A 14,713-nucleotide genomic window follows, 5' to 3' on the forward strand; every position below is an offset into this window, starting at 1 on the left:
TTGGCTTCAGACCCTCTGTAACTTCAGCTCCAGAACCCCAGAGGTTGGGCTTGGGTCTCACCAGGTACCTTCTGCCAAAGGCTCCAGGACAAGCCCTTGTTCCCGGCTGCAGAGTAGAGCACATTCTTCACCTCTGGTCCTGTCATGACTGGGCCGGGGGCTACAACATGAGCGATCTCCTGCTTGATCTGGGCAAAGGCTTGCTGCTGCTCAGGGCCCCAGTGGAATTCGTTCTTCTTGCGGGTGACCAGGTAGAGAGGGCTGATGATCTGGCTGTACTCAGGAATGTGCATTCTCCAAAAGCCTATGGCACCTAGGAAAGCTTTTGCTTCCTTCTTGTTGGTAGGTGGAAACATCGCGGTGATCTTATTGATGACCTCAGTGGGGATTTGGCGCCGCCCGTCTTGCCACTTTACTCCCAGGAACTGGATCGCTCGGGCAGGACCTTTGACTTTGCTCCTCTTGATGGCAAAACCAGCTCCCAGCAGAATCTGGATGATCTTGTCTCCTTTCTCAAATACTTCCATTGCCGTGTTCCCCCACACAATGATGTCATCAATGTACTGCAGATGTTCTGGAGCTTCACCCTTTTCCAGTGCAGCCTGGATCAGTCCATGGCAGATGGTGGGGCTGTGTTTCCACCCCTGAGGCAGTCGGTTCCAGGTGTACTGCACGCCCCTCCACGTGAAAGCAAACTGAGGCCTGCACTCTGCTGCCAGAGGAATGGAGAAAAATGCATTGGCAATGTCAATGGTGGCGTACCACTTTGCTGCCTTGGACTCCAGCTCGTACTGGAGTTCCAGCATGTCCGGCACGGCAGCGCTCAGCGGTGGAGTCACTTCATTCAATGCACGATAGTCCACAGTCAATCTCCATTCTCCATCAGACTTGCGCACAGGCCAGATGGGGCTGTTGAAGGGTGAGTGGGTTTTGCTGACCACCCCTTGGCCCTCCAGCTCACGGATCATCTTGTGGATGGGGATCACGGCATCTCGATTTGTCCTGTACTGCTGGTGGTGCGCTGTCGAGGTGGCAGTTGGCACTTGCTGCTCCTTCACCTTCAGAAGTCCCACTGCAGATGGGTTCTCTGACAGTCCAAGCAAGGTGTTCAATTGCTTAATGCCTTCTGCCTCTACAGCAGCTATTCCAAAAGCCCACCTGAGTCCCTTTGGGTCTTTGTAATAGCCATTCCTGAAGAAGTCTATGCCTAGAATACACGGTGCCTCTGGGCCAGTCACAATTGGATGCTTCTGCCACTCCTTCCCAGTCAGGCTCACCTCAGCCTCCAGCAAAGTCAATTCCTGTGATCCCCCTGTCACCCCAGCAATAGAAACAGGCTCCTCCCCAACATGTTCTGATGGTATTAGGGTGACCTGTGAACCAGTGTCAACTAATGCCCTATGTTTTTGTGGCTCTGATGTGCCAGGCCATTGGATCCACACCGTCCAAAAGACCCGGTTTTCCTGTGCCTCTCCCTGGCTAGAGGCAGGGCCCCTCTAGCTCTGGTTATTATTTCCTTCCTGGGCATACATGTTGGAGGTTCCCTCAAGGGGATCTGACAAATCATCCTCCCTTTTGTAATACCCTGCATCTTGGTTATGGGAAGTTGAGGCTCCCTTCACTTTAGTGGAGCTCCCTTGGTTAGTGTTTCCCTCCTTGAGTTGACGCACTCGTGCTGCCAGGGCAGAAGTGGGTTTCCCATCCCACCTCCTCATGTCTTCCCCATGGTCACGCAGAAAGAACCACAGGTCAGCTCGTGGGGTGTATCCTCTCTCCCTAGCTGGGGGAAGTTGGGCTCTAACTCTGGGATCTGTGACTCGCACTGGTGCTGCATTGACCTTCCTCATCTACTCCCTCACCCCTCTTATCTCCTCCTTGAACTCCTCTCTGAGTTCCCTAATCACGGCAGAGACCTGAGCCTGCATTGGGCCATTCATTATACTCTCAAAATTTCTGAGCTTATTGGCAACAGAACCCACTGTCTCGTGGTTGGTGTCAGCATTAATGGCTGCAATGAATGTGGTGTATTGAGATGGCCCCAGGTGTGCCAGATTCCACAACATCTGCCCTGTGCACCTGACCTTGTCGGGGTCATTGTCATATTGTCCACTCCTCCCAAAGAGTACCTCCAGTACTGCCACTTCTCTCAGCTGTTGGATCCCCTCCTCAGCGGTCTTCCAGCGCATTCTATGGTGGTGCTCCTGCATTCTCTCTCTATGGACAAACCTCTCTCTTACACTCATTAAAAGCCGCTCCCAGAGGGAAAGGGGGCCTCGTTCCCTTATGAATATGTGATCCACACCTGAGTCCTGGGTCAGGGGTCCCAAATTCCTTGCCTCAGTACCATCCAGCTGCACACCTGTACCCATAAGGTCCCAGACCCACAGTAACCATGTTGTAAAAGCCTCACGGCCCCTTCGTACAACATCTTTACGCAGATTACGGAGACTCTCGTATGACAGGGACTCTGTGACGATCTCAACCTCTGGCTCCCCTGCTGGTTGTGAGGGCCCTGCTTTCTGATTCTTTTTATCCAGGTGCTTTGTTTTCACCTTAGACTTTCTAGTTTCCACGGGGGCAACTGCTGCTGGCTGTGAGTGCCCTTGCAGTTCAGCTGGAACCTGGAGAGATGTAACATCTGTGGGTTCCACTGCTGCACCATCAGGTTCTCCCTCTTTAAGGCAGAGGGAGAGTTTCTCAAGAACTGGGGAAAGGTAGTCCTTCAGTATTTGGCCCGTCTCCTTCACTAGAAACCCCACCCACTCTGGATGGTTCCTTTCTGAGGTGAGCTCTGGGGCAGAATCAGGCTCAGGGGCAACATCCTTAACCTCTGGTGCAGAAGCCTTAGTCTCTGGGGTAGGGGCAGAGTCAGGCTCTGGGACAGAATCCTTAGTCTCTGGGGGAGAATCCTTATTCTCTGGGGCAGAATCCTTAGTCTCTGGGGCAGGGGCAGGGTAAGGGTCAGGCTCTGGGGCAGAATCCTTAGGCTCTGGGGCAGGGCCAGGTTCTGGGGCAGGATCCCTATTTCTTGGGGGACGTATCAGGGTTGTCATCCAAGTCAATCTCCCCTCATCTCGGAATGTTAAGTAGAACAGTTTTACAAGGGCTATTAGCAATGTCAGCCACTGTATGATATCATTACTGCTTAGAAGAGATTTGAACCCCTCAAAAGCTGGTGGAGCAGACCCAAAAAACTGTGTAAGGGGTTAGAGATATGGGGGTATGAATAACAGTTCTTTACTAGTATATCTAACAAGACAAACAAGAACAACAACAGCTATGAAATTACCCACAAACAGAACAGTAACTCAGTCCCAGTGTTTTTTGGCTGCAGGCACCTTTTCCCTGAGCTGCAGTTCCCGGTGCTGGGGGCAGGCAGGTCCCGCAGAGCTGCAGGAGGGCTGGGGGTGATGGCAGCGCTGTCCCAGGGGGAGAGAGAGACGGAGAGAGCCCTCTGCTCACGGTGTTGGTCCCAGTGCTCAGCAGAGTGCTGGATGGTGGTAGTTCACAGCGAGAAGACAGCCGGGCAGGGTCCAATAGTGGTTTCCCAACGCTGGGATGGGACAGAGAGGCAGGAGGCGGCGATCGTCCTTCTCGTCCAAACTCCGTGGGGGAAATGGGCCGAGGCCCAGCCTTCCGATTCCTCTTCTGGCTGTTTGAATCTCGCGGGGCTTCCCTCCTCTCTCTCTCTCTCCTCCCCCCCTTGTCACCAGGGCCCAGTCAACAGGTATCTTAGCATGACAATGGGGAAAATTCCACAGAGGGAAAAGGGAGAGAACCAACCCCCAACACTTCCTCTAAAGCTTGGTCTGCAATATAGGGGGAAACCCCTCAGAACCAATCATCCAGATAAGAAGTAAAAGAGGGAATACAACTCTGCAATCTGTTAATCTCCTCATTCCTCTAAGAAAGTGAGATATCCCTTCAATATTTTTGTTTTCCAAAAGGTGATATCTAATGTGAAATATGTTGCCAAGCACTGGAAAGCAAAACAGTGCTTTGAAGCAAAATAGGCAGCCTTACGCAGTTCTTCAGGATAAATTGTTTGAGCCATATTTTCATGCTCATAAGGGTAGGCACCCACAAGCAAGGCTCTGCAGGACCTGATTTCAGGAAAACAAAGTTCTCTGGATTTCAGACATGATTTGTCAAACTCATGTCCCGCATAATTTTTAAAACTGGCTGATTAAATTAACAGCTTTTCATTGAAACAAAACATGCATCTTACTTTGTGTTTAAGGCCGTAATTCACTTCCAGCTCCATGAGCAGCACGCTCTTTCGCACATTTAAAGTCTTCTGAAGTTCATCAAAAGTGGAATGAATGTCATCTACGATGCTAGCCTTTTGGTTGGTTAACTGGTGTATGATTTCAGATATAAAATGAAGTGCTGAGTCAATCTCTGGAAGCCTGAGGGAGGAATTAAATTACAAAGATTGCAGTTTCAAAAGTCATTAAACACTGGCCACTGCATCTTTTTGATTAAACCCTCCCATCAGCAGGCTGTCTTTAAATTTGATCAGCTCCCAGAAGTAAGTTCATTCCTTCCAAAAGCACACAGTGGGTATGGTCTGATAAAATAAGGCTAAGCCACAGTTCTCCCTTGTGCAAATCTTTAGGCATTGCCAACAATGAGGCCTTGGATCCTGTGTCCTTCATGCTGTATGTGTACTCAAGAAGATAAATCTAGCTCACCTTTTCATTTTTTTTTTATGCTGTTTTGCCACTGTAGTGTTTGTACCAGTCTTTTTAACAGTCAGCACTAATTATTTAGCTATTATAAATTCACAATTGGACAGTAGTTTACTCCTTAGCATTTTATGCCCCTTCTTTGGACAATACATGCATTTCTAATAGCCTCTGTTTTGTGAAAGACGGGTCTTTTGCTCTTTTTTGGTAACCCCTCAGTACCTCTCACTCAATGGATTTTTTTTGTCCTTATGCTAGCCTCACTATCCCTATTTCATAGGTAAATACCTATGACACCAGCACAGGAAGCCAGTGATAAAACTGAAAATGGAAAATAGTCAGTGGAGTCTCCATACCTTTTATTGACAGCATCCAATTGGACTTGGAGGGAAGCCTTGTGCTGCTCCACCACATCCTTGAGTGGTACTGTGGGATGCTCTGCGTGTTCTCCTTCTGTGCACTCCCGGCACATAGCTGTCTCACAGGACTGGCAGTAAAACTCCATCACCTGGAAAAGTGCACTCTACATTCAAACATGGCAGCAGTAATATATCACAAAGTACATCTTACTGAGCCTTGAACTCATTTATAAGTCCAAGCCCAGAGACAAAGCTTCTGTTTTCTTATGCACTGATAATTTGCTGCCTAAAAGATGGCTGTTATTCTTACCTAGTTTATATCAAAATGCTCCTTTAAAGACATTTTATTCTATCATGAAGTGTCAAAACAGCAGCCTGTGAACAATGCTGGACTTCACTGCTGCTCCTACCATCATCTTTATACTGTGTAATAGTAAGTTTTGGTGTCCCTCTTATGTACTCCATGAAACAACTCAAAAAAACCAGGCGTTCAACTACCCTCATTAACTCTATCCTTAGTCTTCCTAGAGGGTCTGCTAAATAAAGTGTAAACTGTTTTTCATAACAGGGTCATTCTTGAAATACAAACTCAGTGGAAATCATCAAACAACAAGTTTATTTGCTAGAGGAAAGCACCCTAAATGAACCAACATGATGCAGGGAAAAATCTCCATATCCTATTACTAATCCCTTAAAACCATTAAAACCTCATATCTGAGATTGTAATAGGAGTGCTGAGCTACACTTGAAAGAGGAGGTCATTTCAACCTGTTAAGTATCTGGTAAGATGCTCTAAGATGCTCTTTAGAGATAAAATTAGATCTTTATATGCAATAGATATCCCAAATTCTGAATATATTCATCAAGAAAAAGAAACAGAATTCCTGTGCCCAAAATCATACGCTAGTCAAAATAATGCACATATATTTGCAAATTTGGCATGACACTTTCTTTTACAGCTAGGAAGTCCTTGGGCATGAAGTATTTTAGGCTTATTAAAAGGGATAAAAGGAAGTTAGTAGTATATGCTTCAAAGCAAGACATTGACAGTTCTTCTGAATTCAAGGCATAGCATCAGAATCTTGAATAATTCAGCTGATGCTTCTGGCACTTAGATATCTTGTACAAAGATGGTTGTGCTGGAGTTGCTGGTGGATGAGATGGTTGTGTAGAACCAGCTGTTTTCAGGTGAGCAGAGGGATTTGTAACAGCACTGTGCAAAATAGCTGGCTGTTCGAAGGCACCTTGAGAATTAAGGAGGGGGAAGCAAGAACCATGATTTACACGTGGCTGTTAGCATTAACAGGGATTTTCCTCTGATAAACTCCGTTCAGTCTTATTCCCATTCTTCCCTCTTATCTCAATTTACAAGATACAGGATTCGCATGCAGTAAGGGTTTAGTCATTTGTCAGCCACTGGTGTAAGATGAGAAAATTTAAAAGTTGATCCAAATAACTTGTGTAAAATCAAATAGATCAGCAATGGGAAGAGAAAGTAGAATTTCTAAACAATGCCAACCCTCATGAACACTACTCCAGTCACTGTGAATTTAGCAGTCTCATTGTAGTAGATTCTCCAAGGCCTGATAGTTACTTCTGTAGGCACTGTGATGTGATGCATTCTTAGAGTGCATAGAGAAAATCAGTTAAACAGAGTTTAGGATTTAAGTTATTTTCAAAGGCTTCAGAAGTCTGCAATCAGAAGCAGCTGAAAGGAAGAATATTTTATTAGGAAACTCTGAAATCTTCTTATACTGCTATTTTTTTTTTTTTTTTGCGTCAGTGTCCAAAATTCATCTTCCTGCCTCTTAATAATTTAATGTTTGCAAGATATTTTAACAAGCCCTTTATTTATTCAGTATTTTTATCCTTGGATACAGTGATTAGAATAATTTAGTATTTCTCTTTTCTACTGACTACCCCATAATAAACATAATTGTAAATGCAGCCACATATATAAGAAAGGAAGCATCTCATTGGTATAAAGGTTTTTCAGCCTAAACAACTTCCTCCTTCTTTATTCAAGCATCAAGGAGACACAAAAGCTCAAATGATAATAGCAAACAGATCACAAAGACCTAATGTCTATCTCTATATAGGAATCTGCCTCAAATTCAAAATGTTTTGAGAGAAGCAGATTCATTTCCCACTATAATTTTTATATTGAGCATAGATGAAGGAGAAGGAAAGCCTAATAATAATACAATTCAGGCTTCAATTGTCTAGATAGGCTGATTTCCTAAGATTTTTTCCTGGTGTCTCTTAATCAGGCAAGACTAATTTCTAACTACAGACAGAAAAGTATTACTGGCTTTTCATCTCTCCCCTCCATTCAAATGTGGGCATCACATTTTGTGACACTCCGAGAAAATTTTTCATGGTTACAGGTTTGCCTTATAAAACATCTCAGAAAATGACATCTGCCTCTCCTTTCCAAATTCAAGAGAGCTCTTGGGCAGGATATGTAGCATCCAGGACTGGCTTCAGCTGTATTTCCACCAAATTAAACAAGAACATTCCCATCAGCTGTAATGAAATGTGAATTAATACCCACTGGTTCTGAAATCCCATCCACTAATTCTCACCTTAAACCAGACTAGCATATTTCAGCACAATGATGTAACTAGAGACCCATGATCATCTTCACTACTGCAATTCAACTGAATTTACAGAAGCTTTTAAAATTGCATAATCAAGGATGCCAGTACTTCTGAACTAGCTTTTGCAAAACCAAGACACACTAATTCCAGCCCTTCAAAGTTCAGGTCTTGAGGAAAAAGCTCTAACCAATCACAAGTCCCTCTTCTCTATGACATTTGAAAAATCACATTGTTCATCCTCTGCTTTCTATTTGTTTGAGTTAAAAGAGCAGTCTACAGAAAAAGGATGAGTCAGCTCTTTACCACCCACCTTTCTCATGTCACACACGCTTAATTCCTCTGTCCCACGGCTAGAGTGCACCTTAACTTTGTATGCTTTGGCTTTCAGAAGAATGTGAGTTTGAATTACGTGAGGGTACCGCTGAGATCCCTGATAAAATTTAGAGTTTTTCTCCTGCCCTAGTCACAGCTGCTGTCTTACCCACAGATTATACTTTAATGGGATACATGAGTAAGTGACATGGTGGGAAGTACAGAGATGAGGAGAAAAAACAAGGGTTTAAAAGGTAAGTTATAAAGTCACTTCATCAGAATATCAAGGATAGGTGATTTTTTACTTTTCTAAGAGAAGCACACAGTCAGTAAGCAGCACCTCTATAAGTTCAGCAAGTGTTTTTGTAAGCAAGATCTTATACCTGTCAAGTTGCCAGCCTATGCTATGATCTTTTCAGAAAAACCTAGTCATAGATAAGGTGTTCTCTCTTGTTGAAAGGATTTAATTTAATACTGTGTGTCCTCTCTTGTTACATTCTAGAGGCAGAAAATACATTGCCCCACCTTCTACATTGTGAAAATGTGGATCCTCCACCCTGAGCTGGTTTTCAGTTCAAATTCAAACAAAACACAAGTATAGACATTTCAGAGGCTACTCCACTCATTACATGCAATGGAGTTAGAATTTCATAGCCTTCCCTGCCTGGGCTTTTGTACCTGCCTGTAAATGATTGTAGATCATTGTTTCCAATCCAGTATGCTTTTATACACAAGAGCTGCAGGTGTTTTGCAGCTGAGAATAAAGCCAAACTTATTTTAATGTGTAGGCAGAAGATAAGAATCTTCTAGTATGTTCAAAAGTTCCATATGTGACCTATTACCCTGATTTAACAAGAACATTCAACAAGCCCCAACATGCTTGTGTTCCACTTATGTTCAAAATGAGAAAGCATTTTTTTATAGCTCAGGCACAGGTAACCATCTGTTGTATTAACATACTACAAGCTAAGTGTCTTTCTTCATACGAACACACAGAACAAAAATGCCACAACAGAGGACAGGAGGATGTGCACAGAAGGAATAAACATACATGCATATGGAAAATATGAATGATGGGAATAGGCGACAAGCTGGGAAGGGAAAGTATCTAATCTACATGGCCTGTGGAAGGCTAGGTTACAAGCAAACAGGCAAGCAAATGAGAAAGTACATCTGCATCAGTTTCTATCTCACTTTAATCAGAGAGGTTTAAGTCTAGGATGGCTGAAATGATTGAAAAAATCTTGTTTAAACAGAAACTTATTTCCAAGCTAATATGAAGAAAAACTGGTAATATTTAAAAGAAATATATCTGATGCAAATAGTAAAAATACAGTGGGTCTAACCCTACCCCAAGCAATATATAAAAATTAATGGAGGGTGGATTTAGTGCAGAATGACTGCTGGTTCTGTAAAGGCATTCTCCACCAGCTACCAGCTCAATCCTTTTTCACTTCCTGAAGCCCCCAGTAAAGTTACTAGCAGCCAGGCACTTAGAATCACAGAATACCCCGAGCTAGAAGGGACCTACAAGGATCATCCAACTCCTGGCCCTGCCAAGGACCACCTCAGGAGTCACACCATGTGCCTAAAAACATTGTCTGTATGCTTCTTGAACTCTGGCAGGCTTGGTGCTGTGACCACTTCCCTGGTAAGCACATTCCAGGGAAGGCTCTTCAGATATTTCCTAATATCGAACCTACTTGCCACACAGTGCTCTTGTGTCCTGAACCTATAAAGCCAGCATAATCCCATTTCTTCAGTGAGGCCTAAGGTGCCCAGCACCTTGCCCTGTGCACCCTTGCAGCCAGATGCATCTGGCCAGCTTCAAGCAGCTCTCCGCAAATCTTACTTCAGCTCCTCCCATCACAAGGACTAATGTGTGTGCTTCGCTTTTCTTTTCTAAGCTTCACAAAGCTTTAAACTGGAGTCATCCTCTGGCTATCCCCAACCCCCCCAGATACTTACAGAAGCAGAGGATGTTCCCATCACACACTACTCAGCATCCTAAATGGCATGCTATGTTTCAAAGCAAGCCAAGTAGCTTTAGAGGACTTAAAAATGCACCTTTCCCTATGAAGGTGTTCTCAAAAGTGTAAGGTGGAATATTTTTTTATTTTAGACAAGCCAGGTGTTTTTAAACATACCCAAATAATAATCAGCTGATAATTTAAAATACAATACAAATAATGCCTTTTGACCTTTTTCTGCATTTCACAATCAAATGCCTCCTATCAGAATGCCTGATAGAAAACAACTATGATTAATTTTAAAGGGAGCAAATAAAATGCAAACAAAATCTAGGAATGCCTTAATCAGTAACCACTACAAACACACAGGTATAGTACACATAAAAAAAAGTTACACCAGTTTTTCATTAATTGGAGTGCCCAACATCATTTCTACAAGTCCACTTAATTCCAACAGAGAAGGAACTAAGCTATTCCTCTATTACAGTAATCATTACCTATCAGCTGAATTACTCCTATACAACCAATGTACCTACACCAAGTATCAAATAAAACAGTCACCAGAAAGTTGTCTTAAACTACTGATATATGTTTCTTGGCTTGCACAGAAGCACAACATTTAGTTTACAACACAGCATCACTGAGTTTTATAGTCTCTGCTTGCATGTTTGCATAAGCTTAGCTATGAGTCAGGAGCTCATATGCCTTTCATGAAGTTACACAGGTTAATACTGAAAACTGTGAAGTAAGCAGAGCTGTTCTTGCAGTAATCTGTGAATATTAACTCAGTTGGGGGTACTTGCCAATGAATATACTGATATGATTTGAGGATGTGTGTGGGGACATGCTAGTAAAAAGATAAGGTGGAGGGAAAAAACAAAGCAGCCTCCAAGAACTGATATGAGAGATCTGCAAAACACTGCAGATAAACAGAAGCTCTCTGTTTCTAGCCTGTGATGATCCAAAGCATCCTAAACTATGACTCCCTTTTATTCGGGACTATGTTAATGTGTTCACATACCTTTTGGTACTGCCCCAGTGTGCGGGTCAGTAAAACTCAAAAGGTCCTTGTCACGTATTGCCAGACAAACACACAGGGACCCACAGCAAAAGGTGACACTGCACTTAGCTGGTACTTAGCTGTAGCTAATGCTACAAGTATGAGGGCTAAGGAAACCCAACCCAAAGAAGTAAAGGCACAAGGTTCAGTACCTGCAGGACAGTAATTCTGACCAAATGTGCCAAAAAACAGCATCATCCCAGATGATTATTAAGATAAAATAATACTTTGACTACTTCACTACTCCAATAAGAGCATTTGAGTTACTTTGAAGAATCGCTTGTCTTTTGCTGATATATTACAAAATCAAAGAAATAGTGTGATTCCACTTCCCCTGCTTTCTCTTTAGAAAAAGACATCCATGAAACCCAGACAAGACAGCACATATCAATACCTATATATAGCACAAGGGGCCGTCTCACTTACATTTCCTTCATGATTGGGGCAGGAGAGAGGTTTGCCTGCAGCAACAGCAGTGACAGTCTCCAAAATGGAGGCCTCCTCAATGCTGTTATCTGGTGTTCGCTGCAGGACATCCATCAGGTTGGTAATAAAGAAGTTGTTCTGGAGTGCAGAAACCCCTTTCTCTGGCAGAATGGAGGTCTGGCGGCACACCGGACAAGAAAGGGTTAAGCTATGGGCTGGAATGTAGTTCTGTAAACACCTATGGGGATGGAAGGTGGAAGGAGAAAGAAAGGAAAAGTATCATCAAAGAGGGAAAAAAAATCCCCTTTCACCAGTTAAAGAGCTAGGTTGAAATAGTGCTACCCCTACTTGTAAAAGTACATCAAACAGGCTTCTGAAGCAAAAGTGGTTATGGGGAATATTTTTTTCTTTTAAATCTGTTTTTTTGCCACATGAAAAAAAGGTTCAGTAAGCAGACATCATTAAAAGAGTTACATGCCTTTTTTCGAGATATTTCTGGAGTTGATCATGATTTCAGACATCTACTGCATCCTGCTCACAGGATGTTTTATGCAGTAAAAATTTTAAACTATCAGATAAAGTCTGACAGACATGAAGTGGCATCAAGTATTTGAGCCTGTGCCTTTAACTGGCTAACCCGTTTTTGACTCTTGTCTTTCCAACAGAATCTCCTTTAATAACTTGTACTTGTGGGCTTAGTGTTTCAGAGGTAAAACATGGTCCAAATAAAACCAAAGGAATCTTTTTCATTTATTTCAATTTGGAAAGTTATTTGGAAGCTAGCCAAAATCAACAAAGTTTTCTTTACAACATAGGGAACTACCTGCTAGGTTATCATAATTTATGTTAAGGGGAGTTTTGAAGGCAGTTTTTGTTTGTGTTTGATTGGGAGGGCGGTGTTGGCATTTTTCAGAAAAAAATAAATTTCAGAGTATAAACCTGACACAAAAGTTCAGCAATCAACAATATGTACAATATGCAGCAAGCTGGCCTAGGTGAAACTTAATGCCACTTTTGGCCTTGAAATTTAAGTTAACACCTGGCTGGCCATGCAACATTCAGTTACATGCAATATACCATATTCAGTATGATCCTATAAGCAGAAGAAGCTTTGCAGAACGCAGTTCTTAAGAGGACCAGTGCTACACCAAATTCCTCAGGGGATGCCAACTGAGAAAGTGTGACCTCACAGATCTCCACAGCTCTTATCCTTTTCCAAGGGTTTTGGTTGCACCACTCTTCATCTTCCCCTGGCAGCCCTCCTCCTGACCTCCCAGTGAGGGCTCTGTGAAAGGAGAACTTAGGCTTTGCATGTCAGCACTACACTGTAAATGTTCTTCCAACCTCTCTCCATAACCAGATCAGCCTAAGAGGATTACAATGAAAACCAGAAGCTAACCTTAGGTTTTACACAGGAACAGAAGTCAGAAAACTTAATACATGATGGCGAAAATCTTGTCTCATTGACTTCAGTAAGAGGTTCAGTGCTGCCTTATTTAGTGCTGGGATTTCCTAATCTTCTACAAAAGACCAGTTCATCTGACACAAGCAGAGATCCACAATTTTTCTTTCACCCTGTGCAAAGTTAGAGATTCACACCAAAATTCTTGCTAAGAGGTGGAAATCTCCTAAATTAGTGTTCACACCACATGCCATTTATAAAAATTCTCATGCCACTCAATATACAATCCTGAGTTTCATCCCATCATCAGATTAAGAACTCTAACCACTCATTCTTCAGATAACTTTTCTGCAGGTGGTATATTTTGGCAATTTGATGGATAATGCAACATTAAAGTATCATTATGCATATTCAGTTCATTCAGCCAAATACAGTAAAAGGCAGGTTGCTGGTTTATCACATTCCTTCCAGAGAGTTTTCCCACTTCAGTCAATCAAACTGCAGAATAATGAAGACATTTAATCTCAGGTTATTAATAATGTGTATATAATGTCTAACGCTTAGACATTAAAGGATGGGATACTTACTTATTGGCTTAGTAAATCAACAAAGATTTTTTAATTGTTTCTAATTATATAATAATCAGAATAAATTTGAGACCATTAATTTGAGGTCTAAATTCTGGCTATCATCACCTTTCACACTGTAGTAACTGTACTCATTAGTTTAATTGGATTTAGGTCTTATTTACTCTGCCACAAATGTGGTTTTCTACATCCCTCCATTCTCCCAGCCTTTTCAGACTTTATTATGCCTTAAAACGATATTTACAAGTAAAGGGAAAAGTCCCTGTCCACTAAAGAATGCTTTGTCCTGCTTGCAGGGTGACATCCTGAGTTACCAGCATGAGAAAAGGACTTACCTCTCACAGAAAGTGTGCAGGCAGGGAAGCACTTTGGGGTTCTTGTAACGGTCCAGGCATATGCTACAAATCAGAAACTGCTTGTCAATCTGACGGACCACAGGACTTGGGATGTTGGAGCCTTCACTGGCCATCCTAGACCACTGACATATGGGTCCTGTTCCCTTCTACCCTGCACACTGCTGGAGTGGGGTGGGGAAAAGAAGAAAAGAAGAAAAACGGCTTAAAAACTCCATGAAATAACAAAATCATTGACTAATCTACTCGTGTTTTATCCTTATGCAGGAATTCATATTTCCATATAAAACCAAAACAAGAAAGAATTAAACTTCTAAAATGGTTTATCATCAATGAGAGCCAGGGAAACAGCTGACACCATCTACAACACCTCCATCTGAGCATTCCAGAAAGGCATACTTCCTCTGGACTGAAAGAGTTACGGGGCTGTCTGGTTTTAAAGAAAACCCATGATAAAAAACTTCTTGTGCCAATAGGTTCAGCCAGGGCTAACGAACATTGGATTTCTTATATCTACAGTACCCCTGGCAACATGGTCAAACTGGAACTGTACCAGCCAGCCAAATGGCTGTATCACAGAGTTTGAAAATGGGTCACCTAACAATTCTTTTCCCTTTTTGGTGCTGGTATTGTCAAAAATATGGTCGATTTTGACTACAGGAAGCCCCCAAGAAGGAGCTCCAGAACCAGCCAGCCCCTGAGAAGGGAATGCTCAAATTCGGCATCACCAGTAGGGTTGAGGTAGGCAAAATGAAAATCCTCATGATAAAAGAAACAGAGCAATGAAGAGGCAACTGATAGCCACTGAGAATCAGCAATAGTAGGGTGAAGCATACATGAAGCCCATCCAAATAATAAAGGCAAGAAAAATATAATTCTAGGCAGAACTAGTAGTAATAATCATGTTTCTAGGACTGAGGATTCTTCACAATCTGGCATATAAAGCATGAAATAAA

At 42.7% G+C, this 14,713-nt stretch overlaps 1 protein-coding gene across 6 annotated transcripts in view; it reads right to left on the bottom strand.

The window, feature by feature from the left end:
• The window catches only part of TRIM2 (tripartite motif containing 2), a 43,637-nt gene extending 29,125 nt beyond the window's left edge, over positions 1-14,512 (bottom strand). For 3 of the 6 annotated variants that reach the window (XM_062492894.1, XM_062492895.1, XM_062492898.1), the window contains exons 1-4: positions 13,740-14,512; positions 11,416-11,653; positions 5,045-5,196; positions 4,229-4,409 (exon numbers count right to left, since the gene is read on the bottom strand). In XM_062492894.1, the coding sequence (XP_062348878.1) occupies positions 4,229-4,409; positions 5,045-5,196; positions 11,416-11,653; positions 13,740-13,873 (705 nt within the window). In that variant the 5' untranslated portion in view covers positions 13,874-14,512. Of the gene's footprint in view, positions 1-2,817; positions 3,554-4,228; positions 4,410-5,044; positions 5,197-11,415; positions 11,654-13,739 lie in introns of those variants that run through there. The other 3 variants (XM_062492899.1, XM_062492896.1, XM_062492897.1) reach the window with 3 other exon arrangements.
• Between the last annotated feature and the right edge of the window lie 201 nt (positions 14,513-14,713).

Source organism: Cinclus cinclus, chromosome 5 (genome assembly GCF_963662255.1).
Source record: "Cinclus cinclus chromosome 5, bCinCin1.1, whole genome shotgun sequence".
In the NCBI taxonomy this organism is placed as follows: Eukaryota; Metazoa; Chordata; class Aves; order Passeriformes; family Cinclidae; genus Cinclus; species Cinclus cinclus.